General features: G+C 37.8%; 1 protein-coding gene across 1 annotated transcript in view; it reads left to right on the top strand.

The window, feature by feature from the left end:
- Positions 1 to 27,464, top strand: part of EYA1 (EYA transcriptional coactivator and phosphatase 1) — a 302,855-nt gene that overhangs the window by 248,790 nt on the left and 26,601 nt on the right. The window contains exons 13-14 of the mRNA XM_054691910.1: positions 13,627 to 13,716; positions 14,696 to 14,768. Of these exons, the coding sequence (XP_054547885.1) occupies positions 13,627 to 13,716; positions 14,696 to 14,768 (163 nt within the window). The remainder of the gene's footprint in view (positions 1 to 13,626; positions 13,717 to 14,695; positions 14,769 to 27,464) is intronic.

Raw genomic sequence — 27,464 nt, forward strand, 5'->3', positions numbered from 1 at the left:
GCTGAAAGAACCTTATTCTTCCCCTTTGTTTCTCTGTACCCTTATCTTTTTTTTTTTTTTCAGTTTAGATTTTTTCCCCCCCTGGGGTCTTTGCCTGATCTTAATAATTGTTCTCTTCTGCTTTATCTACCTGCCCACTTCCAGGAGGGGGCAGGTAGATAACTAACTGGCACTCACATATAACTGAAATGTATGTTCTTGCAACCTTATGGAGGAAAGCCTTTTCTTATTCCTACATGTAAAAAAGGAATACAGTGAACACATTAACCACCTCATTGGCCCTGCCATGCCAAGTTTGGGCCTCCCTTGCTTGGTGGTCTTGGGAAAAGCACCATGAATCTCTAAGTGTCACTTGTTCTCTTCAGTCTTCCACTCTATAAAATGGGATCAATTGCAGGGCTTTTGCTGAAAAATGTAAAGCACCTAGAAAAAAATATATAGCACTCCATAAATCAGAGTACTATGGTTTACTTTTAGGGGGTTCAGAGAAGAGAGTGGGCAATGATACTTTGTTGTTCCAGGTAGCAGAGAGAGGGAGAGGTGGAAGTAGAACATAGCCATTTGGGAAAATGATAGGCAAAGTGGCTGGCTGACTATACAGTATGTTTAAAGGATCAAATTGGCAAAAGATGAGTAACAGAAAGTGGGTTGAAATGGCAGTAAAAGTATTGCTCTTGGTTCAATTTTTATAGTTTACACTGTTAGCCAGTTACATCGTTGGCTGTTTCCAATGAGGGAAAGTGGGGCTCAGAAAACGTCAATGACTGACCCAGGGAAGCACATCTGTTAACTGGCAATACCAGGAATTTAGTCTTCTTATTGGCCTGTCACTCACCAGCAAGGGCTGCAGGGAGCAATGAGTGCCAGGATGTTGAGCTGTGGCTGTGGGAATACCATGGATGAAACAAACAGTGGCGTGACATGATGGAAGTGTACAATTTGGAAGGTTAGCCTGATAGCAAAGATTAATGCAGTCCTCATAGAAAATAATAAAGACCAAAGAAAATAGCTGTAACACTAGAAAGGAGAGAGAGATAGGAAAGTGGTCACAAATGAAATCTAGATGGATCTTTTGATTGAGTTTAGCTTTTGAGCCTTTTCCTTGGCACCGTGTGGGTCCTGATGTGTTGAGGCCAATTTGGCCAGGTCTGCTGCGGCTTTATTCTTCTATCTCCCTTTTTGTACCACTTGTTGGCAGTTATCCCATGTTTGAGATTCATTGGGTTTTTCTCCACAATCAAAATTAATCTTTGGAAGGGTGAAATTCTCTCTCTTAATTCAACTTGGGTATTATTTCACAATGTCGAAAGGGAGTTTCTTAAGCAGGAGAAAATTAAAGCAGTCATGTGTCACCTATCTAATCAGTAAAAATGACCTGATTAGCCCCACCACAAGTTTAGATTTTTAAGAAAATCATTCCAGCGGTAGTTCAACCGTGATTTGTTTTTCATGTGCGTGCATGCCCTCGTGGTAATCTAGATTATTTCCTAATTGGCATCGGAACGATGCCCAACTCCCCAAACTTGAATGTCATGCCAGCTGTTAAGTGATAGGGCCTTATAATCCTCTAAAATGTTAATATCCGATTGGTGATCTTAATAGCTTTAAGCAGGTGGGAAGACAACAGTGGACCCCTTTGGGCTCATGGGTTGCACACATCATTTCCATAACACTTAGTAATATTTTTAAAAAGAAATAATATTTGAGCTTTTTTTTCCTTTTCTCCCATAAGGTAGCTAATTTCCTAATCTCTTCCTAATCCTTCCTTGTGAGCAACCAGCATGGGGCCTTAAAAATAAACCAGTCCTGTATTTAAGAGTGCCCATTCCTGTTTTTCAGCTCCCTTTTTCCCCCAAAACAAAAGATCCTGAATGCGGAGAATTTATTTTAAATGACACCCAGACCCTGTTTGTGGCTGTAATATTAGCATTCTAAATAAGGAATTGTTGAAGGGTCCAAAATGGGTATTCTTTTTTCCTAATACCGCCCAAAGATTTGTTCTTGATTTGAGCATACTTTACAAGATTTTCACATTAACCAACAAATCCTCCTAAAACTGCTTACATTGTTAGCATCACACCTCACTGGGCCACTGCAAGTCTCAGTAATTGCCCGCTAGTGGACGCTTAGCTGCCCACATAGGATCAGTGCAGACAGATGTAGTAACTTCATCTTTTATTCCACATATTCAAAATGTAAGCAGCACATTCTGAGGAACTAGTCATACACTCTGAAATAGTCCAGCCATCTTCTAATTTCTATTTCTAACCCCAGATTAATTCCTTAAAAGGAATTTTTTTTAAATAATAAATTTTATTTTTATATTCCCCATACAATTGCAACCCCCCCATTCTTACCCCGATCCCTCCCCTCCCGCCCCCCACCCCCAAAAAGTGTCTCTGGTTCATAGTTTTTTGTTGATTTTGATGTTCACTTTCTTATAGTTATTCATTTTCCTGGTCTCTTATTTAAGTTTTCTAGATTCCTGCTATGAGTGAGACCATCTGATATTTTTCTTTTTCTTTTTGGCTTATTTCACTGAGCATGATCCCTTCCAGCGCCATCCATGTTGCTGCAAATTGCATGTGTTTATCTTTTTTGAATGCTGAGTAATATTCCATGGTATATATGTACTACATCTTCTTGATCCAGTCATCTATTTTTGGGTATTTGGGCTGTTTCCAAAGCTTAGCTATTGTAAATAGTGCTGCTATAAACATAGGGGTGCAGGTGCTCTTTGGAATTGATGTTTCTGTGTCCTTTGGGTAAATACCTAGGAGTGGAATTGCTGGATCATATGGAAGCTCTATGTTTAGTAGGTCCAGAAATCTCCACACAGCTCTCCATAGTGGTTGGACCAGTCTGCACTCCCACCAACAGTGCAGGAGAGTTCCTTTTTCTCCACAACCTCGCCAACATTTGTTGTTGCTAGTTTTTTTAATATGTGCCATTCTCACTGGTGTAAGATGGTATCTCATGGTAGTTTTGATTTGCATTTCCCTTATTGCAAGTGATGTTGAACATTTTTTCATATGTCTGTTGGCCATTCGCATTTGCTCTTCAGAGAAGTTTCTTTTTAGCTCTTCTGCCCATTTTTTGACTGGATTATTTTCTTTGTTGTTGCTGAGTCTCATCAGCTCTTTGTAGATTTTTGTGATCAGTCCTTTATCATTAGTGTTGTGTGCAAAAATGTTCTCCCAGTCGGTGGGGTTTCTCTTTGTTTTTGTTATTGTCTCTTTTGCTGTGCAGAAGCTCTTTAATTTGATGTAGTCCCAGCTGTTTATCTTTGCCTTCACTATCACTGCTTTGGGTGATGTGTCTGTAAAGATGTCTTTGATATGCAAATCCCGTAGTGTTTCGCCTATATTTCCTTCTATGTATTTTGTGGTTTCAGGTCTTATGTCTAGTTCTTTAATCCATTTTGAGTTGATTTTTGTGTATGGTGTGAGGTAGTGGTCAAGCTTCATTCTTTTGCATGTAGCGACCCAGTTTTCCCAGCACCATTTATTGAACAAACTTTCTTTGCTCCAATGCATAGTCTTTGCAAAGGGAAATTTTTGAAACATAATATATTCTACTTTGTGATCCAAAATAAAGTAGCAATTGCTAGTTTTGTGGATTTGAGTATGCAATGGTGTACATATTCAAGTAGAGATGCAAAAGACATTTATCACAAATGTAAAATGTATTTATTTAATAAAAATCATAATAGGATAATAACTAATTCAGAATGCATAGCTATCCAAAATTAGAACAGTGGGGCCTCCCCAGAGGTGCAATGGGTTGAGCAAAGCACTGTGAAGCTGTCCGCAGCCTCTGCAGCGCCGGTTCGATTCCTGGCTAGCCAGGGAGATTCCCACATGACGCGGCATACCTCTCCTGTCTCGCCCGCTGCTCCCCTCAGCAGTGTATTTCAGTCAGTCTGCCTGTTGTGCTCCCTGCTCTGTCTCTGGTGAATCCTCTCACCCTCTGATGCCTCTGACCTGTACCCCAGTTCTTGTATAAAAATAAATAAATCTTTAAAAAAATAAGATTAGAACAGTGGCTTAGATATTAGACATATTCTTAAAAGTCTCAATTTATAAAGAATTTAAATGGGAGATATTTATGTCACATTATATATTTGCTTGATTTATTTTACCATATTTTTAAACTTGAAAATGAATTATTTCCTAGCAAATAAATAACTGATATTTTTATCCATAAATGGAAATATTACACATTACATGTTTTGCTTTTCAGTATAGAAAACAAAAATGGTAAAAGAAATGGAATGAAAGGACAATATGTGCAAAGGTGTATACAAGGGAACCAGAGATACATTAAAAACAGGAACAGTTTTTCTTTTCATGCTTAACTGGTATAGCTAAGCAATGAAGAAAAAGTGCTTCATCGTTAACACTTGGTACTATTTGTAGTTGTTCTTATAATTAAACTGGAATAACTTAATAGTTATTTTTTTTGACTACATAAGATTTAATGTAATATTTGGTATTTGTAGCATTGTTAGGTCAAGACTGAAAGTATTGGGATATTATCTTTGAAAAATGTTACATAAAAGGAAATGATACTATCATGGCCAGATGAGCAGTTAGCTTTAAGGTTTCTAGAGAAAGTATTTTGATTTTATACTCAAAAACCACTCTGCACCCCCGTCCTAAAAATCAAAAAGGATAAACAAGTTTCCTTAAACTTTGTATTTGAGGCTCAACGGTCCATGGACACTCCAATCTAAAAGTAGAATTTTTTGAAAAAATAGATTTAAAAAGGGGTTAAGAAAATAATTTTTGAAACAACCTCAATTCTTTCTGTGTGTTTAAAGGGAGTCATGTTTGCTATTAAAATTAGATTGCCATTTAAGGCTACGAAGTGAGAATTAGAAGTCAGTGCATTTCCCCTTTCAAAGTAGTTTTGTGGTGCTTACTACAAAAGAGTTAACACCAAATATCATGTACAAATACTAGAATCAGCAATGTAGCTATTCACATATTTCTCAACAAAAATGGGTAACAAGGTAATCTGAACAACATGAGCTTCAATCTGCTCATTGAATTGAGGTGTATCATGTAAAAAATACCCACAACCCCTCCTTAGCATAGATGCTGGTATTTTTAAACAAGTATTCTAGTTGGCTGGGTTCCTTCACAATCCATCATTAGGGTGATTTTATTGATTCTATATATTCTTTCTTCTTGACTCAGTTAATTAGGAGGAGAAAACTCAGTTTAGAAGGTTTTTTAAATCATTAGTTCATTGATTCAGTTGAACCAAGTATATGTACATCTGCTGTCAAAAATAAAGGGATTGATAGTTTTTTTGCAAATACCTAGCGCAGAACTATTTTTGATCAAGTGAAGTTTTGAGAACAGACCTCAGTTACTTTCTGAATTTTAAGGTTTTCTCAAATATTTCCTCCCCTTAATAGAGCTACAGTATTGCACAGATTCTTGATTAAATTTCCCTGGTCAGGTAGGTTTCCTCAGTGGCTTGTGCTGAGTAGGCTGGCAGGTGCCACGTTCCTCTATTATTTTTTCAGTACCCTAGTGCATTTCAGCTTACAGACATAGTTTTAAGCTAGCAAGCTAGATTTGCCTGGTGTTGGTTGGTTAACTTTATTTTTATTTTATATTCTTTTTAATGAGGTACCATTGTTTTACATCCTTGTTATATTTTGACAGGATAGCATGTCCCCTCTCAGGTGTGGCCACTGTAGTTCTCCTACCTGGTGGTTAATCTTAAAGGTAGCTTCAGTGACCTTCCTTAGGGCTTGAGACTAACTAGCCTTAGGCATTTTCTTTACTAGTAATATCCTTATGAATCTTTTTAAAAAAAAAAACATTTATTTATGCATACAAGAGCTGGGGTACAGGCCAGAGGTGTGGGGGGTGAGAGAAGTCACCAGAGACAGAGTGGGGAACAGAACAGGCTGACTGACCGAAGTATACTGCTAAGGCAAGCAGCGGGGCAAGTCAGGAGAGGTCTGCTGCACCATGTGGGTAGCTCCCTGGCCAGGGATCAAACTCGTGCTGCTGTGGCTGCGGATAGCTTCATAGGTTGCGTCTTAATCCTTGCGCCATTAGGGAGGCCCTCCTTGCGAACCTTGATGTAAGAATATTTAGCAGAAATTTATGTACAATATATGTATAATATAATCTTCATTGGGGCTAACTGCATTAGGAAACAAATGGTGTTCTTACATCAGGGAGCAAGGAATGAAATATACCTCCCCCCACCAGTCAGATGCTCAATCAAGAGTTGCTATTTGTGGAAGAGCTGGTGGCACAAAGATCTCACTTTTCTTTTTATTGTGGTAGTTGATTATTTTATGTTAATATCCTTAAAGTGCTCTCACAAATTTGTCGGTTGACCATACCACCAATAAAACCTCTCTAAAATGTAAGTTATTACTGAAATGCTAGAGGGCGGCATCATTTGGTGAGCAGTGTAAATTTAGGGACTATGAAGGTACACATTTAGAATATACCTTAATAATTTCTGTTATTACCATTTGTCACTACCAGCCATTTGTTGATAAACTTGGGCAGAGCCAAGATTTTGCCAAGGTTTAAGTTCCCAGGTCATTTGTCAATTGACAATAAGCAATGGATTTGTTTGTTTGATTGCCTATTCACAAAGACTGACCTCTTAATGATTAAATGGTATAGGTCAACAAGTATATGGGACTTACTAAAGAGATCACACTATGTAACTATGGAAGTAATTGATTTTTTAAAACCAAACACTTCTTTGTTAAAATTGAATTCATGCAGTACCTGCTTCCTATCAGAATGATACCACCTCTGCTCAGTTTTCACACGTTCGGAGTATGGATACCTTTCACTGATTTCCTAAGAAGGGGCATCTCTTCTAGTGTTAAATAGCTCTGAGCCAAGAAGTTTGGTTAGCATCTTTTGGTAGAAGCAATGGCAGCCCCTCCTGGGAGTTGTCATACTGCATGTTCCCAATGTAGCTTCCACACACATCAGCCTTATGGATGACTGGGTTCTTAAAAATATGATCACTTCAAAAATATTGGGATGAGAAATTTAGGATTACCATTTTAATAGCCTGAACTTTACATCTCATTTGAATGCAGAATCTTAGTGCATCTTTTTGTAGCTAGGACATGGAATCCCATGTCTGGATTGACCTACAACTGCTGTTAATTGTAATGATTTGTACTATTTGCCAGACATTTTGCTCATAACTTTAAACATATTACCAAAACTAATCTTTCAAACAAACCTGTTTTATTCCTATTAACTGATGAGGGACCTAAGGCCTAAAGATTAAGTGACTTAACTTACCCTCCACATAACTAGTAAGTGGTAAAGTCAGAGTTCTAGCCTAAATGGTGATTGCAGAGCCTGTGGTGTGATGGCGCAAGTGTGACTTTCCTGTGTTCTTCCCTATATGCAAAAGTTCTTTGTCGCTTATGAACACAAATATTTAGAAAGTCATCTCAGTTTCTGAGACAGGTAACACAGAGTGCCCCTGCTAATGCATGCCTGTGTTTAGTACTGGACCTAGTTCAGTCAAGTGATGAACTGGATACTTACTTTATGATAACTTCTAATTACGGGACAATTTCAGTACTTGTCAACTATGAGAATTCCTAGACTTAAGTATGGAAGCAAATGGCACAAACCTGCAGGAGCAACAGTGTCTTCATCTAGTGTTGAGTTTTGGTGAAACTAACTTTCTAAATTGCTATGGATTGTGCTTATTAAAAAGTGCATTTTAATACCCCTTTTCATATACCCTCCAGCAATGTTAAACAAAGCAGAGCAACAAGAGGCCACATCAAGTCTTTCAATCAGCTAGTACCCACATGCATTTACAGACACTATTTATTTCAAATCAGATTAAAGATTTTTAACATCTGAATTCAAGACTGGTAGAGGTAACTTTCTACATGATAAATTTGATATTCCAGCATTTCTGTGCACTGGTTTTGTCCAGAATGATGTCTGTCTGTCTTCTTATTATTATAATTCTTTTCTTGTACAACATTTTCCATTACATGGATACCTAGTGTAATAGCAGATCAGGTTGAAAAGAAATAAAGAAACAGTAAAATGGTCACAAGTCAGAGATGATACTGGTGATTTGGGGATAGAATGATAAACTTAGTTTCTGTAGTTCTAGAAACAGGAGAAGATTTTGAAGCAATGGAATCACTAAAGACAATATGATAAAAAATGAAGGCAAAATTATTTTAGGTCTGAGTCTACATTCAGCAGATTTTATTGTTTAATTTTTCAGCATAATTTTGCTTTCTGTTCAATAGATGTAATTTGTCTTTAACTTACACAAAACAACCACAGGTTGCCCAGCAGGGCAGCAGGTTCCTGCTGCATGTTACCTTCATGGCTTTACTCAGTAGTTTTCAATTTAATAACACATCAAAATAATTTAGGAGCAGGATTCAATTTCATTCCCTATGTGTGTATGTGTTGTTGTTGTTGTTATTGTTTTGTTTTCATAAGGAACAGTTTGAGAAGTAAGTCTCTACTAGTAAAATTTCCTGGCCAAATGTTGTAGTAGTTTTATACTTCATCAACAAGAAAGATGATAAGGCATTTCATTGTATTTTCTCTTTTTGAATATTTTCATTCTGTTATTCAAGTTTTAATAGGAAACTAAATTGTAAAGTGCATAAGAATATATTTTGTGAAATGTAATGCATGCCTCTACTAAATTAAAAAAAAAATTGCATGCTGACTTTACTGAAGTGATAAGATTAGCTTAAATAGGTAAGATTTTGTAAACAGCTATTCTAAGATTAGGCTGCTCTTCAGTTACTAATTAGCAGGCACTACTTATTAACATGTTCAATACCATATTAAGTAGATAAAATGACTTTGATGTGCAAATATTCACTTGTTTCCTAAGTCAGTTATCTGGAAATGTTTTTTTAACCAACACTGAACACTAACCATTAACTAAAGATAAAATTTAATAATGTTTCTTTGTTTGGTATTATTTTAAATTATTGCTTCTTGTTCTTTTAATCATGCAGCAAAACCTGGGAAAGTCATTATGTTATGCATTGTGCTAGGTCCCAAGCATGTAGAGATAAGGATACAGCGTTATGGTTCTGTTCTCCAAGACAAGAACACATACAGCTATGACCCTGTGGCCAACAAGCCCTGCTTAGAAGAGTCAGGGGACTCACAACTGAGGAAGGTGCCGTGGGAAGCAGCTCTGATCAGGAATGCAGGCCATCAGCTTGCAGGCTTGCTCAGAGACCTCCATATATCAATATGGGTAACCAGGAGATATTGATCATTTGTCACAGTTTTCTTTCAGATCTTTGGTGGGAACTTTGCTTTTATATTAGCCTCTGCCTAGTCTTCTTTGAAGAACAGATTTTATGATAAAATAAAGAGTTTGCAAAACTAGGTAGTTGGTCACGCATTTGGGAGATAAGCAATAGTCAGACACTTATGGACCTTTTGTCCTTGTTGAAGTATTTAAAAGTTTCCTAATAGAGTTGGGAGGATGGAATGCCAGTAGAGGGGCCCAAAACACAGAACACAGTGAAGGGAACTATTGCAGATAACCATGAAAGGAATATGGCTGAGGAAAAAGAGCTGGTGATTATTAAAAAAAGACATGCATTCAAGGTCCACATGGGAGGATGTTGTGATTGATTTTATGTGGGGGTAAAGAGAGACTGTTTAGAAGAATGCCAAGATTTGGGGTTGGTAGGGTACCATTCTTCTAAAGAAGGAATACACAAAAGGTTTCCAGAAAAAATATGAATCCAACTTGTTAGCACATTAAGTTTCAGGTACCCTACAGAACAGCCCCTGCAATGACCAATAGGTAACTGAAATAAGAACCTACAGTTGAGATCTAGGATAGAGGACAGTAAGATGGTTGTTGAAACCATGAGTGTGTTGGGGTCTGTAAGGCAGTGTGAATAGACTGAGGAAAGGATGAAAACAATCCTAGGGACCAGCATAACTTAAGGGATGGATGGATGATGAATAGTCATTTTAGGAAGATGTCTGATGAGGTCATGGATGCCAGAGAAGGAGAGATGTCAAGAAGAGATTGGACAGCAGTGGCAAGTACCACAGAAGGGTCATGTTCATGAATGAATGGAAACATTTGGCAATGAGATTAACTTAAAATGAGATGTATCTTTGAAGTGGAGGCAAAGTTAAAAATAAATTTTTCAGAAGTGATATAACAAAAATGATGCTTTAAAAGCAACCATTTTTATTACTACAGCTCTGGAATTTGTTATTGTAAAGCACAAAAAAAATTATTAAGATTAAGCCAAAGGCATGATGATTGTAATGTCTCACTTGAGGTCTCAAAATGTATTCTTTCTTTCTTCCTTTAAAGATGCCAAAATAAGCCACCAAGTTACAATTATTTACACCCTATTCACTGGTAACTTCTGTGACATTTAACTTGTATCAGGCATGTATTAAAAATGACTATAAATGGAAAATGAAATCTAAATATGAGAACTCTAAAGCAAGAATGTGGAAGCAGGTCTGTTATCAAGATGTCCTGTCTACTCTTCTGCTAGCTCCCTTTTAGGTAAAACACTTGGCTTTGTACATTGTTAGCACACAGGCAAATCACAACACTGTTGGAACTCAGTTTTCCAATCTCTGAAAGCAAAAGTAGTGTCCTCTAGACTTCTGCTTTTCAAATCCACCATGAATCAGTGGGTTATGAAATGGAAAATGTCAGAGTATACACTCCCCACAGTGAGGAGTCTTGTTTTTCCAAAGTTAAATTTCAGCTTTTAGCTCTGTGTGTGTGTGTGTGTGTGTGTGTGTGTGTGTGTGAGAGAGAGAGAGAGAGAGAGAGAGAGAGATTACTAGATCACAATGTTTAAGAAACACTACCTTTGATTAGAGTTGCTTCCCATCCTAAAATTCTCTGTCAAATTGTTCTCTTGGTGTAGTAAATGTTTCATAACAATACTGTGGAGTGGTCGGTATAAAACCTGTTAAGGAATGACAGCTAATTACAAAAAAGAAAAACAACGAAGAGGTAAATAAGGCCAACATCTGTGTTATATTTGACCACAAGACTGAACAAGCCTTTAAAATTTATTAGTATTTCAACTAGCAAGTCATTACTGTAATTTATGAAGAAAAGTTAAAGTATGCTATATATTAACAAACAAGGAGTAATTCTTTTGATGGTCATATAAATAAGCAACCGTATCATGTAGAAATAATACTTTTTCAAAAATAACAATACATGCACACAAATTCCTGGCAATAAAATAAATGTAGTAAGTCTCTTCTGCATTGCCACATAAAAAGATTCATTGACACGGTTATGAGACAAGTTAGTGTTTTTATTGGCCTGAACTAGAGGGAGTAAACACCTTAGACAGGTGTTTTGTTTTAGAAACAGCTGTTGAAACTGCCCCTACTGGTTCAGTCTATCTGCTTGAGGGTTCATTTGAGCATTTGCATTTTCCAGAAAGCTTACTGATATTTAGAGTCCTGTGCCTGTGCAAATTCCTATAAAACCAAGATTCAGTTAGAGGTTTCTTAAACTTATCTGTTAACTATTTTTAATTCTTCTGCAATCTATGCAATTTCATAGGTTTTAGGGTCATATTAAATGGGGACAATTTAAAAGTGCTAAGGAGTAGGAATCATCACAGGAAATTTGAGAGGAAGTACTTTCAATTGTCCCTCTCCTCCTAGCTCTTGGACAGGTGTTTGCTTTGCCCCTTTGCCAATCTCACCCCTGACTTTTGGCAATACTCTGTTCTCTGACTCTTTACCACTGTCAGTCAGCTGGCAGAGTAGGTAGGAGAGGATTTGGGGCCAGCAGTGCCATCCTGCCAGATTTCTGCAGACATTCCTGGTCCTCTTCCAGGACTATGAAAAGATACACCTTGGATGATACCCTGAGGAAGGCATAGGCTGTGCCAGCAAGGTGGGCGGTGCTGACAGGATGGGTGGAGCTGGTGGGGTAGGCAGAGCTGCTGGGGGTGTTGGCTCTGCCTCCTGGCCACAGCTGATTGGCTGGTGACAGACACCACCATTCTCTATCCCCATCCCTCCATCCCAGTCCTCTGCTCTCTCTGAAGTATACCAACACTTAATGGTTATGCCAATTAAGAGATGAGAATGTTTTACATATTCTATGTAAAACGTATTTGCCATCTAGTCTAGTCAATTTAATTATTAGATGAGCAAACTGAAATTCAATGAAGGACACCAACTTATCTCAGGAGAGCAAGGATATAGGGTCTGTTGTCTAGCATTGGACTCTCCCTGCACTTCCTGCTACCTCCCAAAGTTCATGAGGAGATGGAACTTGAGGTAGATACTCAAGGCTGTGATGGACTTTAGCTACATGGAGAGTAAGGAGTAAGGCAAGTCCTGAGCTTTGGAATGAAAATAATGTGTTCAGAAGACAATATATAAAAATATAGCATTTATGTTGAGCAGCATTAGCTAATAAGAATCTTACTTTCTCTAGATTTTATGTTCATGACTCTAATACTATAAGGATGTGCATACTACACTCTAGTCTTATTGGGTGAAGGAATAATTTCTCTAGTATAATTTCCCTGGTTACTTGATGATACAGGTAGATTCTGTACTTATTCTATAAGTTTGCTTTCATTATAAAATAGTATATTAGAAGTTACTGCTTTGTAGAAAAATGTCATATATAAAAGTGTTATTAGATTGCTAATAAAACCTTCAAAAACTCATTTTACATTTTTGTGTACATTCTTCATGGACATTTTTCCCTTTGCTGATTATGCAGGCTCTTCAAATATGAGCCATGTCACTTCCTGGATCTGATGCATTGCATATACAGTAATACACTAAAAACTGGAAATATCTTCATATCCCAGGTGTCCGTATCAGTAGAAGCCAGTAGATAGTATCAGGACTGGGGTTGTGTGGGACAGGCTGGTGGCTGGTTGCTAGTGTCTAAGGCCTGAGGTGTTGAGGAGAAGCCACTGAAAAGTGTGGAATGTGGGCACTTCCCCTGGGTATGGTCCCAGCAGTTGGATGACTGGATAGTGTCACCTGAAGGACAAGATCAGCTACCTGAGCTGGGCATAGTACCAAGTGGTCACAGTGGTCATCACTTCCTACTTTGACTATGCTCCAAATTGGCAGACAATCTGTATCAATACAGTAATGAAGGTTATCATAAGTAGTAAAATTAGCATTTATTATCCTTCCGAAATTAAGCTTTATCGATATGCTTCCAGTTATCTCTGGCAATGATTTAGACACTCTTAATGAATTGTGGTGTAACATAAACAATGTCTTCTCCAATGTCTTCTCAATTCACTGAATTGAGAAGACTTATTCTTCAAACAGACATGTAAAGCTGTATTCCTGCTACTTTATACATATAAGTAACCCTACCTAGATTTTATATTTTTGGTAATATTTTAAGATGCATATTATTTCTTCACTACACAAGTACCAGTGATACTCAAGATGCTTTTTAAATAAGTCACTGAAATTTGAACAGGGAATAAATCACACACACCAAAAGCAGCTGGAGTCTGTGCATCCCAGTGGGTCTCTTGCTTTCGACCTGATGCTGACTCCTCTTAATGTGAAACTATATTTCATTTAACCTATAAAATTTTTCTTTTAGGATCCACCTACTTCAGTTTCCCTTGGACTGAGAATGGAAGAAATGATTTTCAACTTGGCAGACACACATCTATTTTTTAATGACTTAGAAGTAAGTTCTAATTCTCTATACACACTTCATGTTGTATGTCTGAAAATAGATGATTGTGTCTCAAAATAGCCTTGGGATATTATTTTTTGAATAAGGAGATAAAGTAATTGCTGATTATATAGTCACATGTTTTGCCTTCCTGGTATTTGTTTTGCTTCACTTTCACTGTTGTGTTTCAAAGTTAGGTTTCCTTTGTAAGGGTTAAATTTGTTCTCAGGAATCTTAAAAATTAAGCTTTATTAATTATCAGATTATCAGAAGATACAGATTTTGCTGTTGTACAGTCACTGTTTCCTGTAGAGATTTCCTATAGAATCCAACAGAATTCATATTTGCAAATGCTGTGTTAAGACTCCTGTCCTATTGAGTGGGATGCTACTTGAATAAAGGTATGATTCAACTAACTATAAAAAACAATAGTGGAAAAGTTATTTAGAATTGTAGTCTTAGGGAGGTTAATTTTAGGTTATTTTACTTGCAAATAATGTAAAAGTATCAGCTGGTCCATTTGGTTGGATGATGTTTCAGTCACATCTGTCTGATCTTTTGGTTGCCAGGATTTCTGTCACACTGCTGCTGATTTTACTTGTTCGTTATGATTTTGGTTGGACTACAAGATGGCTAGTTAAATGTGCGGTGGACACTGACAAACATGATAATCTTGTTTAGCAGCATTCTTTAAGAATAAAGAATATTGTTTTTAATATCTCCATTATGAGGAAAAAATGACTATAACTACATTTCACTCCCTTCTTAATAGAGACAGTTGTTTATTTAAATCCTGCTGTTAAGCAAGCTTGTGGTAGGCCTGCCAACAGGCATTAATCATCAAGTTGTTGTTTTGCTAGATTTTATAAATGTATGTTATTTCAGACAGGAGAAGAATCTGAAAGATTCAAATAGAACTTTTACTGATCAAAGTTAATTGGCAGCAATTGGCCTTTAAATATTTCCTGATGTTTCCTTTTTCAAAATCAAGCAAAATGCACCTTATTTAATAGAAGAGCCAAAATCATTTGAAAAATGCCAGTGTGTGACAGAACTTAAATGCGGTTTGTTCAACATCTGTCCTGTATTTTGATTTCTTTTCATCTGCAATGAAACTACTCACAGACGAATTGGCAACTTCCAGTGCAATAAAATTATTTAAATGTGCTTCATTTTTTCCCCATTCCTTAGTGAAATATTTATTTTTACACTTAGGATAATTTTTTTGCATTTTTTAAGTGTTTGCTTTCCTTGAGAAAATTACATGTAAGGCATTCCTATTTTTTAAGGTAGAAATATTCCAAGTGAGTGACAAGTTCAGAATTGCCTTTAGAAAAGCTTAATAATCACACTTATTTTCAAAAGCTGTTTCTGATTTATGGTTGTGATTCACTTCATAAGAGCAGCACAAAATATTCCATCTTTTACTATGCTAAAATTTCTTCCCTACATTTTTACCCTTTTCTAATAATACAGACAAGGCTGATATTTTCCTGGGTATAACCTTGTTACTCTTATTGCTGCTGATAGGTGTTAATAGCAACCATCAAGAAGAAATTAGGAGTAATTTGCTATTGTTTTTATGCTCTACCTTCTTAAAAAAACCAAAGCTTGTCTATATTGTGCCAAGACTATGTGGTAGAAAAAGAGAAGTTAGACTAAGTAATAACTTGTTAGAATACAGACAAAAATCTTTCAAACTCAGTTTTGATATACTATAGTCAGATTTTTGTTTACTAACAGTTCTTACATTACACCATATATAAAAAGTACCTAAAATAGTATTCAAATAAATACATTAAGAATAGAGATGAAAAGTTTTAGGTTGGGATATACAGGATGTAGTTTTTCCATAACCCAAATTTAAAAGCAAAGGAATAACTATAGAGTTCTATCCACTGGCATTTTATAATACCAGTTGAAATATCAGATTTTGTTCTTGGCATGAGGTTATTTCTTATTAGAAGTAACATAGAAAAGAGAATGAAGATATAATTCAACCAAAAAGCAATAGAGCAAAAGTTACTTAAAATTGTAGCCTTACAAAATTTAAGTATTTTACTAAAGAATAATGTAAAGGTATCAGCAAAAGTATAAAGATTCATTTACTTTCTGTCTTTGAAAATTGTTTACTTACCCTGGATTTCACAATATTTTTTTAAAAATTGATTCTTATACTTACCTCACCCTTTCACTTTGTTTTTATAATTCAACAAACCTGGGAATGGTCATTGCAAATAATAGTTTTCTTTCAAAATAAAAAGCAAAATTAATTCCTGGCAAAAATAAACATATTGGCAAAAAATTCTTAAGAAAACCAAAATTATCTCACCAGGCAGAAATGATGTAGTAATGCCTGATTTCACACTCCAATTAGCAATGTGTGGTGGTAAGGGACCTGAATATTTTAATATATTTAAATGACATATTTTTCTAAGCTTTATGGTAAAAGTAATTTCAAAAAGATTATAATCTGTTGGTTAACTTGAAGTGGATTTCTGAACTCTGTTGATATTTAACTTCATTTCTTTTAAAAATCTTAAATTTTGCCAGTTTCCCCTCTGTACAAATTAGGTAGGTTCACAGGCTTCTAAGAGAATCTAAATAATGAAATGCAGTGTGTTATGGCTTCCAGTAACATTACTTGCATTATCAAAATATATGCTTAAAATGACTATTAGTATGTGATTGAGGAAATTTAGGATAAGACTTTAAAATAATTTAGAAATATTTTAATTGCACTTATAAAAATAAAAATGTTAACCATATTTAGTTTAATAGGCTATTTGTCATCTTAGAGACAATTTTTTGAATTTTTTTTTATTTTTAAAGATTTATTTATTTACTTTGTACAAGCACTGGCTACAGTCAGAAGCATGGGAGGGTGAGAGGATTCACCAGAGACAGAGCGGGGAGCAGAACAGGCAGACGGACGAAATACACTGCTGAGGGGAACAGCGGGCAGGGCAGGAGAGATGTGCTGTGCCATGTGGAACCCTCGCCGGCTGGCCAAGATCGAACTGGCACTGCAGAGGCTGCAGGCAGCTTCGCAGCCCAGCACTCAACCACTGCGCCACCGGGGAGACCCCTTAGTGACAATTTTTAATAAAAACAATCACAATTTAATCCCATTGATACTCTAGGAAAATAATGAAAAGGAGAAATTTGGGAGTTTATATCATTAAAACTGTTTGACGTGCTAGGGAACATGAGTGACAGGAGACATAATTATCAAAGGAAATAATATTTTCCCCCACCAAAGAAGGGTTGAGATTTTAGTTCCATAGTGTACCCTTGGCTTTCCCACTTCTAAATCTGACTAACGTCCTGTATATCATTTTACCAAAGGTCTCCATGTGCAATATGATGATGCTTATATGGAAGTGATTTTTTTATGAATGACACTGTGAAACTGGAGTTTTTTCAGCTTCTTTAGTAAAGTATGACCTTTTATGACTGAATAGAGAAAGAGTTCTTTCTGTTGAATTTTTATTGAAAAGCAGTCTGCAAACAAAATGAGGAAAGGCCTTCAGTATATAATAATGTTTCAGTTTGACTTGATTTTGGTCAGTTCTCCTGCTAGATTTTTCCACAGCTTAAAGGAAAACATTTCACCAAGATGGATATAACTATAACTAAAAATAAGGTATAAGCTTATGTTGAACTTTTTTCTTTCTATCTGATGTTAAGTTCTATCTTTTCACTGGTGTTATGGCTACTATCCTAATTAGTGTTACTGACATGGTGACTTTCAAGAGTCTCTGCTCTGGGACTGTCCCTCCTCCTGCCCAGGGGTCAGGACTGGAAAGTAGCAGGAACTCTCCTCTTGACTTCCTATGAGACACAGACATGTGAAAGTGTTGTACACAACGCACTAACCCAGTTAAGTGTGAGCTGTATTGGAACTCTCTCCTTCGCCCTCCGGATGTGTTTATTGGGACATACCAGAGTATTCTTTGGTGTCAAGATTCATAACATGAAATGTTCCAACCTTTTCTTGGGCTTTTGTTATATAGGCTTCTATCCCAGATCTGATTTTATTTTTTATTATTTATTTAAATATTAGATTTTATTTATTTAGCATAGAAGAAGTAGACTATAGGCCAGAGATGCAAGGAATGAGAGGATTCACCCAGAGACAGAGTGGTGAACAGAACAGGCAGATCTACTGAAATACACTGCTGAGGGGAGCAGCAGGTGAGACAGGGGAGGTCTGGTGCACTGTATGTGGGTTAGCTCCCTGGCCAGGGATCGAACTCAGGGCATAGTGGTGATAACGCTGAGACTTAACCCCTGAGCCTCTAGGGAGGCCCCAGTTATGATTTTAAAGCACCGCTCTATAGTCCCTTGCTTTCATTTGTTCTATTAAGCAAACGTCTGGGACAGACTCTGGTCTCTCTAGAACCTGGGCTTGATGAGCCAAGAAAAGAAACTGTAATGATTTTGCTTATAAAGCAAAAAAATTCGTTTGTCCCTTGGTTTAATTCAGACTTTAACATTTGAGATATTTTATTACTGTAACATGTGGCTAATATCTGTTAATTATTTTAATGTATCTTACTCAAATTTTAGCTAAAGTATTTCTTCAAAGTAACAGTCATGCCAATGCTAAGTAGCTTCAATTTCAAACAAAGTGTTCTTTAGTTACCTAATGTTTATGCTTTCAGAAGTGTAAAAATTTTAATCTAGTTCAGTAGTTGATTTTTTGATTTGAATAATTATAATTTACATAGGCAGCACTTTATTCTGATACCCAGCGACTGGCTTTGCATGGATTTTCTGGTTCTCTGCTACCAGACAAAGGGTTCCATGGGTACTGGCAAAGGAAACACTTCAGGAAGAACTTGAGCTGTTTTCTCTTCTCAGTTCCTTCTATAAGGTAGATTAGCTATATGAAAATGTGTTGGTTTGTCAGTATTGCATTCTAAACATAAATGAACCCATATATACATATATGGATTATTTACATACACACAAATGGCACATACCATTTGTCAATTCCAGTTTCATATGTAGATTTTCATATACTTATTTCCCCCTGATAAATTTAGCAGACATAAAGGATCACAAATTTTTAAATCCTAGTAACATCATCCATAACACTCAGAATGTTGCCTTATACATGTGGACCATTAAATGAGTATTTGTTAAACTGAATTATCTCATAATACAATAGCAATCTCTGTCTCTTTACCCATGGATGACAGTAGAGTTGATTCTGCCTTCCGGCATTTTATGTAAGTTGCTTAGATTTGTCCATTATCTTAGTTAACAAAAGTAACATCAAAATCTACAGTCTCGAGGGCAAATGTTTATATAAAGTCAGTTGGCCAAAAGATATAACTATTTAACATAAAAATTCACCACATACCAATAGCCTACATTGTACTTAACAGTAACATAAAAGAGAAATTGTAATTACAAATGGAATCAAAATAAGAATGCCCTTTCAGCACTATTATTCAACATTGGTCAGAAGTTTGTGATAAGGCAAAGAGATTAAAATTGTTGATTGTTACAAAATATATATATATATTTTTAAAGATCTATTTCATTTATTATTTATTTATTTATACAAGCACTGGGTACACTCAGAAGCGCGGGAGGGTGAGAGAACTCACCAGAGCCAGAGCGGGGAGCAGAGCAGAGCAGGCAGAAGGACCGACGTACACTGCTGAGGGGAGCAGCGGGCGGCAGGAGAGGTCTGCGTGCCATGTGGGACCCTCCTCCTGTGGCTGGGGAGCAGCCGGGGATAGAACTGGCGCCGCAGAGGCTGCGGGCAGCTTCGCAATCCAGCGCTCAACCGCTGCACCACCGGGGAGGTCCTGTTACAAAATATTTTATGTACATAGAGAACTGAAGAGAATTTACTGGAAGAATCTTAGAATTTATAATAGTATTCAAGAAGTGTGAAAGAATATTGTCTTATTTGTAGCTTTCTGTGTATTACAAATCCTCTATCATTAGTTTTGTAATTGGGAAAGAAAAACAAATACTATTTTTGAAAGGCATAGTTAATATTAAAAGAAGAAGCTATTTTGGGTGCCTCCCTGGTGGCGCAGGGGGTTGAGCGCTGCGCTATGAGGCTATCCGTGGCCTTTGCAATGCGAATTCGATCCCCAGCCAGCCTGGGAGCAACCCACATGGCGCGGCACACCTCTCCTGTCTCGCCCGCTGCTTCCCTCAGTGGTGTGTTTTGGTACACCTGCCTGTTCTGTTCCCTGCTCTCTCTGGTGAATCATCTCACAGCCCCACCCCCAACTCTGGCCTGTACCCCACTTCTTAAAAAAAAAAGAAAAAGCTATTTTAACCAATGAAAATTAATTAATATTACTGCAACTCATTAAGAAAAAATAAAAAATAAGCAGAAATAAACAGAAAATTTACAAGACAGAAGCATTCATATTGTCACCATATAGAATGATAGGAAAATACTGCATTTCATTTTTAGTAGTCAGAAATATCAAGTCAAAGATTCAGTATTTAACCTTTTGTCCATTAACTGGCAAAGATTTAACATAAGTAATATGGTCTACAATGTAGTAAACTGAACAATGGTGTACACTGCTTATTAGGCTATAAAAACTGAAAAAAACTTCACAGAAAATTTTGATAATAGTGTTCATAACCTTGATGTGCTAATCCTTTTACTCAGTATTTCCACTTTTAGCTTCTATTCTTTTTTTTTTTAAGGCTTTTTTTTTTTTAAGATTTATTTATTTATACAAGCACAGGGTACAGTCAGAAGCGCGGGAGGGTGAGAGAATTCACCAGAGCCAGAGCGGGGAGCAGAGCAGGCAGAAGGACCGAAGAACACTGCTGAGGAGAGCAGCGGGCGGCAGGAGAGGTCTGTCGCGCCATGTGGGACCCTCCTCTGGTGGCCAGGGAGCAGCCGGGGATCGAACCGGCACTGCAGAGGCTGCAGGCAGCTTCGCAACCCAGTGCTCAACCTCTGCACCACCAGGGAGGCCCTAGCTTCTATTCTAAGGAAAGAGCATTGCAGATAGATGTATGATATAATAGTATTAAGTATTCACTGAACATTTGTGCTAAGTTCTTTGCATTCATTATTCCATTTAAAATTCTGAAGTTTCTATGGTAAAAGCACCATTATCTCCATTTTATTGTGGAGCCAAGCAAAGCTTATGGTGGTAAAAGCAAAACTTGTCTCAGGTCACACGGGTATATGTGGGGCAAGGGTAAGTGGGAAATCTCTGCACTTTCTGCTCATTTTTGCTGTGAACCTATTTCTTTTCTAAAAATATTTTTGTTCCTTTTTCCTAAAACTATGGCATAAAGATCCTAGAAGTCTGACTGCAGAATTGGCAAGGGGGTGAGGGAGAGTGGCAAGAATACGAAATAAATTGGAAACAGAGCCTATTAAACTATGGAAGATATGAGTACTTTGGTAATGTAAGTGGTGTAGGAACATACATCTGAAGAGGTATGACCTTATGCTCCTAAATCACATACAATGGAAACCAATATTACCTCAATTTAAAAAAAAATGTAATTCAGAAAACAACTACGGTACATTACCAAAAAGCTGGAGGAAAATATATTTTTCAAAACTATTAATAGCTACTAGATAAAAGAGGAAATAAAAACAGAAATCAAAAAGTACCTTAAGACCAATGGAAATAAGGATACAAACCATCAGAAATTTGGGGATGCAGCAAAAGTGATCTTAAGAAAGAAGATAATTGTAATACAGAAGCATGAAAAATCCCAAATAATTTAATACTCTACCTAGGGCAACATGAAAAATAAGAACAAGACCCAAAGTTAGTAGAAGGAAAGAAATAACAAATATGAAAACAAAGATAAACAAAATAGAGATCAAAAGGACTATACAAAGGAGCTATGAAATTAAGAGATGGTTTTTTGAGAAGATAAACAAAATAGATAAATTTCTAACCCAGCTAACAAAAGGAGAAAAAACATTAATAAACAGTCAGAAATGAAAGAGGAGACATAATCACAGACGGCACAGAAATACAAAGGCTCTTAAGAGATTCCTGTGAACAAGTGTATGCCAATAAATTACATTAAAGAAATGGACAAATTTCTAGATCAATATAGTTTACCAAGAGTAAACCAGGAAGAAATAGAAGAGTTGAATGAACTGATCATGAGCAGGGAAATTGAAACAGCAATAGACATCCTCCCCCAAACAAGACCAGATGGCTTTACAAATAAATTCTGTCAAACCTTTAAAGAACTTTTGCCCATCCTGCTCAAATTATTTCTAAAAACCCAAGAAAAAGTAGTGCTTCCTAATACATTTGAAGATGCCGACATTACCTTAATACTGAAACCAGAAAGGAAAACACACTGTAAAGAAAATTATAGACCATTTGTAATTTCCTTCATTATCAACTCCTAAGTGCCAAACACACGTCTATATACTGAGGGTACAGCAATGATTGAGTCAAGGTTCTTACTTTATGGAGTTAGCACTCTGGAAAGGAATAAAAATAATTTCAGGTAGAGATAAGTGCTATGAAGAAAATCAGACAGTGGTGAAATAAAGGGGAATTAGACTGGAGCATCTTTAGTTGAGATGATCAGGAAGAGGTGTCTTGAAAAGACATTTGCGAAGAAACCAGGTAATTGGGAGTGAAGTAGCTACAATGGCAGGAAAGCATTCTGGAAGGGGAAAGGCAAGTGCAAAGGCCCTGAGGGTAGGAATGAATTTCATGCCTTCAAGAAACAAACAAGTTTAATGAGACTGGGACAGAGTGATTCGGCCAGAGAGTAACAGGGTCCAGATCATTTAAGGCTTTGTAGACTGTAGTAGTTATATATATATTTTTTTCTCATTGCATTGGAACCCAATGGAGAATTTTAAGCATGGGCACTTGCACACGTTTAAAATATTGGTCCAGTTATCATGTAGAATGTGACAAGGGGAGAATGAATTAAGCCAATTAGGACAGTGTTACAGCCAATCAGGGAGCTTTGGGCTGAAGCTGTAGCAGTTCAGGACATGGCGAGGAGTTGCAGGATTTACAGTATAGTTTGGTGGAAGCACTGGCTAGGTCTGCTGATGGAAGAATTTTGGGAGGATAAGGAAAATGGAATGAAAGATGGCCATTAAGTTTTGACCTGAGCAAATGGATAGGTGGTCATGTTATCTAACATGAGGAATGGGTTTGGGCTGGTGAAGTGAGGGGAGGAGTTGGACTGAAGCATATTGAATTTGAAATAGCAATTAAGCATTCCACTCAAGAGAGTAAGTACAAGTGGTGGGCATATACGTTTGGATCTCAAAGGAGACAGGCAAATTTAAAGATACAGTTTTGGGAGTCTTAAAATCATGTTTATAGCATCACATATGGGAAAGAGTATTAACTGAGAAAAGGGCCTAAGATCAAGCATTAGACCCTATAACAATTAGAAATAGAATGAGGGGCCTCCCCGGTGGTGCAGCGGTTGAGCGCTGGGTTGCGAGGCTGCCCGCAGCCTCTGCAGCACTGGTTCAATCCCCGGCCTCCGGGCAAGGGTCCCACTTGGCGCGCAGACCTCTCCTGCCGCCCGCTGCTCCCCTTAGCAGTGTACTTCTTGAGTCTGCCTGTTCTGCTCTCCGCTCTGGCTCTGGTGAATTCTCTCACCCTCCCGCACTTCTGACTGTACCCAGTGCTTGTATAAATAAATAAATCTTTAAAAAAAAAAAGAAATAGAACTAGGAAAGAATTTTTGAGAATGGTAAGGAATAAACAGTAAAGTAGGTGGAGAAGTACAAGGTACACTGAGAGACTAGTATTTCCAGGAAAAGGGAATAGTGTACTACTTTGTCAAAGCTACTAAAGTTGAGTGAGATGAGGATGGAGAAGTGACTGTTGGATTTTTTAGAATGTTGGTTGTCAGCAACTGATAAGCACCACTATAAGGAATTAGAAGACCTAAATTCACTTGGCATGGATTGAAAAGTGGATGAGGTTTGATGCAGGGAATACAAGGATCAAAAGGTGGTTATTGAGTTTTTAAATAGAAGCTATTTAGTTAGGTATCTTTGGATGTTATTAAGAATGACTTGTGGAGTCCTTGGATGGCAAGAGAAGATGGGACGCCAAACATAAGATGCAATGTTGGTGTAGATCAGAAGGAAGCAGAATCTACAGGCACCAGACAGACATTGGGGTTCAGTAATGGGAGGAGGAGGCTGTTCTCACTACAGAAATACTTACCATGTTATATTATGATTTTTCTGTCTACTCTATCCCCCACTAAGCAATCCCTTAAGGGCTGGGACCATGACATAACTACTTAAATCCTTGTGCTCTTAACAGAGGGTTTGGTATATAGAAGATGCTCATATATTTATCTTTTTCTAAACTTTTCAATAATCTACAATGAGCATGACTGCTTTTATAAATGATTAGCACACTCTTAAAAACTACTAAACACAAAGTCCTAGATTTGCATAATTTGTTATCTTACAGTTCTAGAGGTACCAGAGAATAAACTCATGAATTCACTCATTCACAAGTATCTCCTCTGCGCCTCAATTTCCTGTCTATAAAATTGGGTAATGATAGTACCCACCTCAAATGTCTAGGGGTGAGGATTAAATACATCAGCAGCTGTTCAGTGCACCAAACTAGCACTGACACACAGGGAGGTCTAAGGCAGTCTAACTTGATGCTATTGTCGTTTAAGGACAATCTTCTGGGACTACGCATAGATTGTAGGGCTGTGGAGGAAGAAGAGGGAGGGGTCAGGGAATGAAGGGAATGAGGTAATAAGTGATTTGCTGACAGAATTCTCATGTAGAATTCCAACAGAAGTTACACAGAAACAACAACAACAAAAATCCTGCCAGTATGTAGTTTGTAAATGCAGCTGTTTTCAGGCACATCACTTGCTCTTGTTCTTTCCTCCCACCCCAGTTCCAGGAGGGGAGTTTTGCATTGGCAGTTAAATAGCTACTGTATCTGGCTTCTATCACGCTGTACTGCCGCCCTTCAGAGGAAATGAGGACTCTGGCTTCATGTCAAACAGACACGTGTTCCTCCGGTTGTACTGATAAGTTTCCCTTTCCTTGTCCAAGTCTGGCCTCATGTTTTGAAGGATGGCTTGTGAGACTTGCTGCTGGCATCTGCAGCATGGAGCAGAACTTTGCCTGCCATGTGCGAAGACACTTTGGGGGGGGGGTCAGAGCATCCCCCCACCACCATGATGCAGCCCCACAGCAGCAGGATGGCTCAGGCTGCAGTGTCCTCCCTTGGTGAAGTAAGAGGCAGGAGAACAGCAACCCCTAAGGAAATTCTTCTTATATTAGTAAACAATACCTTGATTCTCCATCAACGCTGTGAACTCAGTCTTCTTATCTCCAGTTTACAAATGTGTGAAAATGAAGTGATTTTGCTCAGGGTGATACTTGGTTAGGTAATGGTAAAGCTAAGGTTAAAGGTGTCACTGCACAGAATCTTTCTAGGTCTATCACATAGCCTGGCTGCAGGAACCTAAAGAAGTGATACAACTTTAGGGCTCTCACGCAGTGTCATAGAGCAGAGCCCAGTAACTGAATGGTGTCTTTAATGTACCCCTTGAAAACTTTGTTTCTCACTATGTCTTGCAAACAGTAGTTGCTCAAGCAACCTAACATTTGTTTTGAAAAAAAGTTAGACAAGTAGTGGGTAGGTAAATGGATAGGCAGGCAGAAGACAGACAGACATATACTTATGAATTCCTGTTGCTGAATAGACAGAAACATTAGCAGCTTCTGCATTACAGAGAAGAAAAGCTACTGTGTTGTGAAAATAATCATGCTTGCTCCGTTCTGAATACTACGTTGAAGACACTTCAAAGAGCTGAAATATACCCATTGTCCTCAAGGAGCCCAGATGCTAGGTGGAAACAAAAATGCAGAGAACAATCACATCATAGTATGGAACACATGATGAGGGAGCTGTGTAAGGACATCAGGAGAGTCCCGGGTGATTAACTCAGACTGGGAGTGTTGGCAAGGCTGATAATGTCAGAGAATGACTCCCCCAGGGGTAACCTTTAGTAGGTGAGAGCATGACAGTTAGGACTCGAGTTTGAGTAAGTCTAAAGCACAGAACACATGCAGGGCAACTGCGAGATGAGAGGATGAGAGGAGACATTACTTAGATCAGGAAAGACTCTAGACTCTGCTAAGGAAGTTGGATTTCATATTGAGTGCCAAGGGTAATCAGTATAGAATGTTTAGCATTATTATGGAGATGAATTGTATTGTGAATTAGAGGTATCATTAATCTAGAGGGAAATCGCCAGGGTCTGTTTAAGGGAACAGAATGAAGGCTATTAAGATGGTTGCCTGAATAGGATTGGGTATTGTATTCCATGTAAAGGAGAGGGAAGCAAGAATCCTAGATTCTAACTTGAGCAATAAAGTGGGGATGGAAAACCCAAGAAAATTAGCCAGCCCTGGAGGTAAGATGCTGAATTCAGTTCTGAGGTGAACATCAGGTGGACTCCAGCAAGCAACTGAACCTGAAGGTCTGAGGCACAGAAGAGAGAATTGAACTTGAAGTCCTCACCCATGAAATTGGTTGAGATTTCTTAGAGAGCAGACATTGAATGAAAAAGAAAAGTTATTTCGGGGCAGGAGTCCCAGTGTAAAACATTCATTTGTAAACAGAGAATTTGAATATATACTGAAGATTCCTGATTCAGAAAAGTAAAGAAAGAAAAGCTTTTTAAATCTTGGATTCCTCTTTGTTGCTAATTGTGTGCCTCTCATGTAAAACAAACATGGTCAGTCCAGCAAAATGATTATGAACCTGCCCGTGAAACTCACTTCCTAGTTTTGCCAAGGGGCTTAGTACTGTGGCTGAAACAGCTGGGAGGTGGTATAATCTGAAGAACGAGAGAACACATCAGGCAGAACTACCTAACTTCAGTCCTTGCTTTTGATTAATGTATGATCTTCGCAAGGTCAACCCTCTGGACTTCAGAAACAGCAGAGGGTGCGATGCAGTCAGGAGGTAACAGACTCTGGAGACCCAGTGCAATGGTGGTGGCAGGGTGGGTCTCAATAAACAGAAGTAACTCCTTGTTGAATAGACAGGGCACTGCAGCTTTCACAGAGTTGGCTGGATGGCTGTCAGTTTATTTAAAATCCTGTAAAATTGACCTGTTGGCGTCACGTAGGACAGACTTTTCGTTTAGATCCTTGATTTTGACAGGTGCTTGCTGATCTTCAATCTGGGAGAAAGTTCCCACTTTGCAAAGCCAGATTTCACTCATTTATGTTCAGTCGAAATTTGCTAACTAGAGAAAGGAATTCTTTTTTTTTTTTTCTTTTTTAGATTGACTAGTGCAAGAGAGGGCCTGTAACTTCAACTTCCCCCAAATGTGTTTAAGTTGCAGCCCCTGGAGACTTCTCCCATTTCGGTGCAGTTACAATAGAGCCTCTATCCTTTAGCTGGGTTCAGTTCTCGTGCTAATAGCAGTTCTGAGGAAAGCTTTTTAAATCTTGGATTCCTCTTTGTTGCTAATTGTGTGCCTCTCTTTGGCCAGGCAGGTGGAGGGCTGGTACGGGGGAAAGAAGAGGCTGCTTTTGATTAATGTTATTTTGGAAATTTGCCTCTTTGAAAAATAATTGACTTAAGAATTATCTTCTGATACTGGCATTTGGTCAGAAAGTTAGAGGGACCTCTTCTGTCCAAGACATCCTTTTCACTAGGTGGGAATTGTATGTTGTGAACACACATTAATGTGATTCTGCTGGACTTGGAGGTAAGGTGTTTCTAGGCAAAAAAATAAGT

This window comes from Talpa occidentalis, unplaced genomic scaffold, assembly GCF_014898055.3.
Source record: "Talpa occidentalis isolate TD23 unplaced genomic scaffold, MPIMG_talOcc4v2.1, whole genome shotgun sequence".
Taxonomy (NCBI): domain Eukaryota; kingdom Metazoa; phylum Chordata; class Mammalia; order Eulipotyphla; family Talpidae; genus Talpa; species Talpa occidentalis.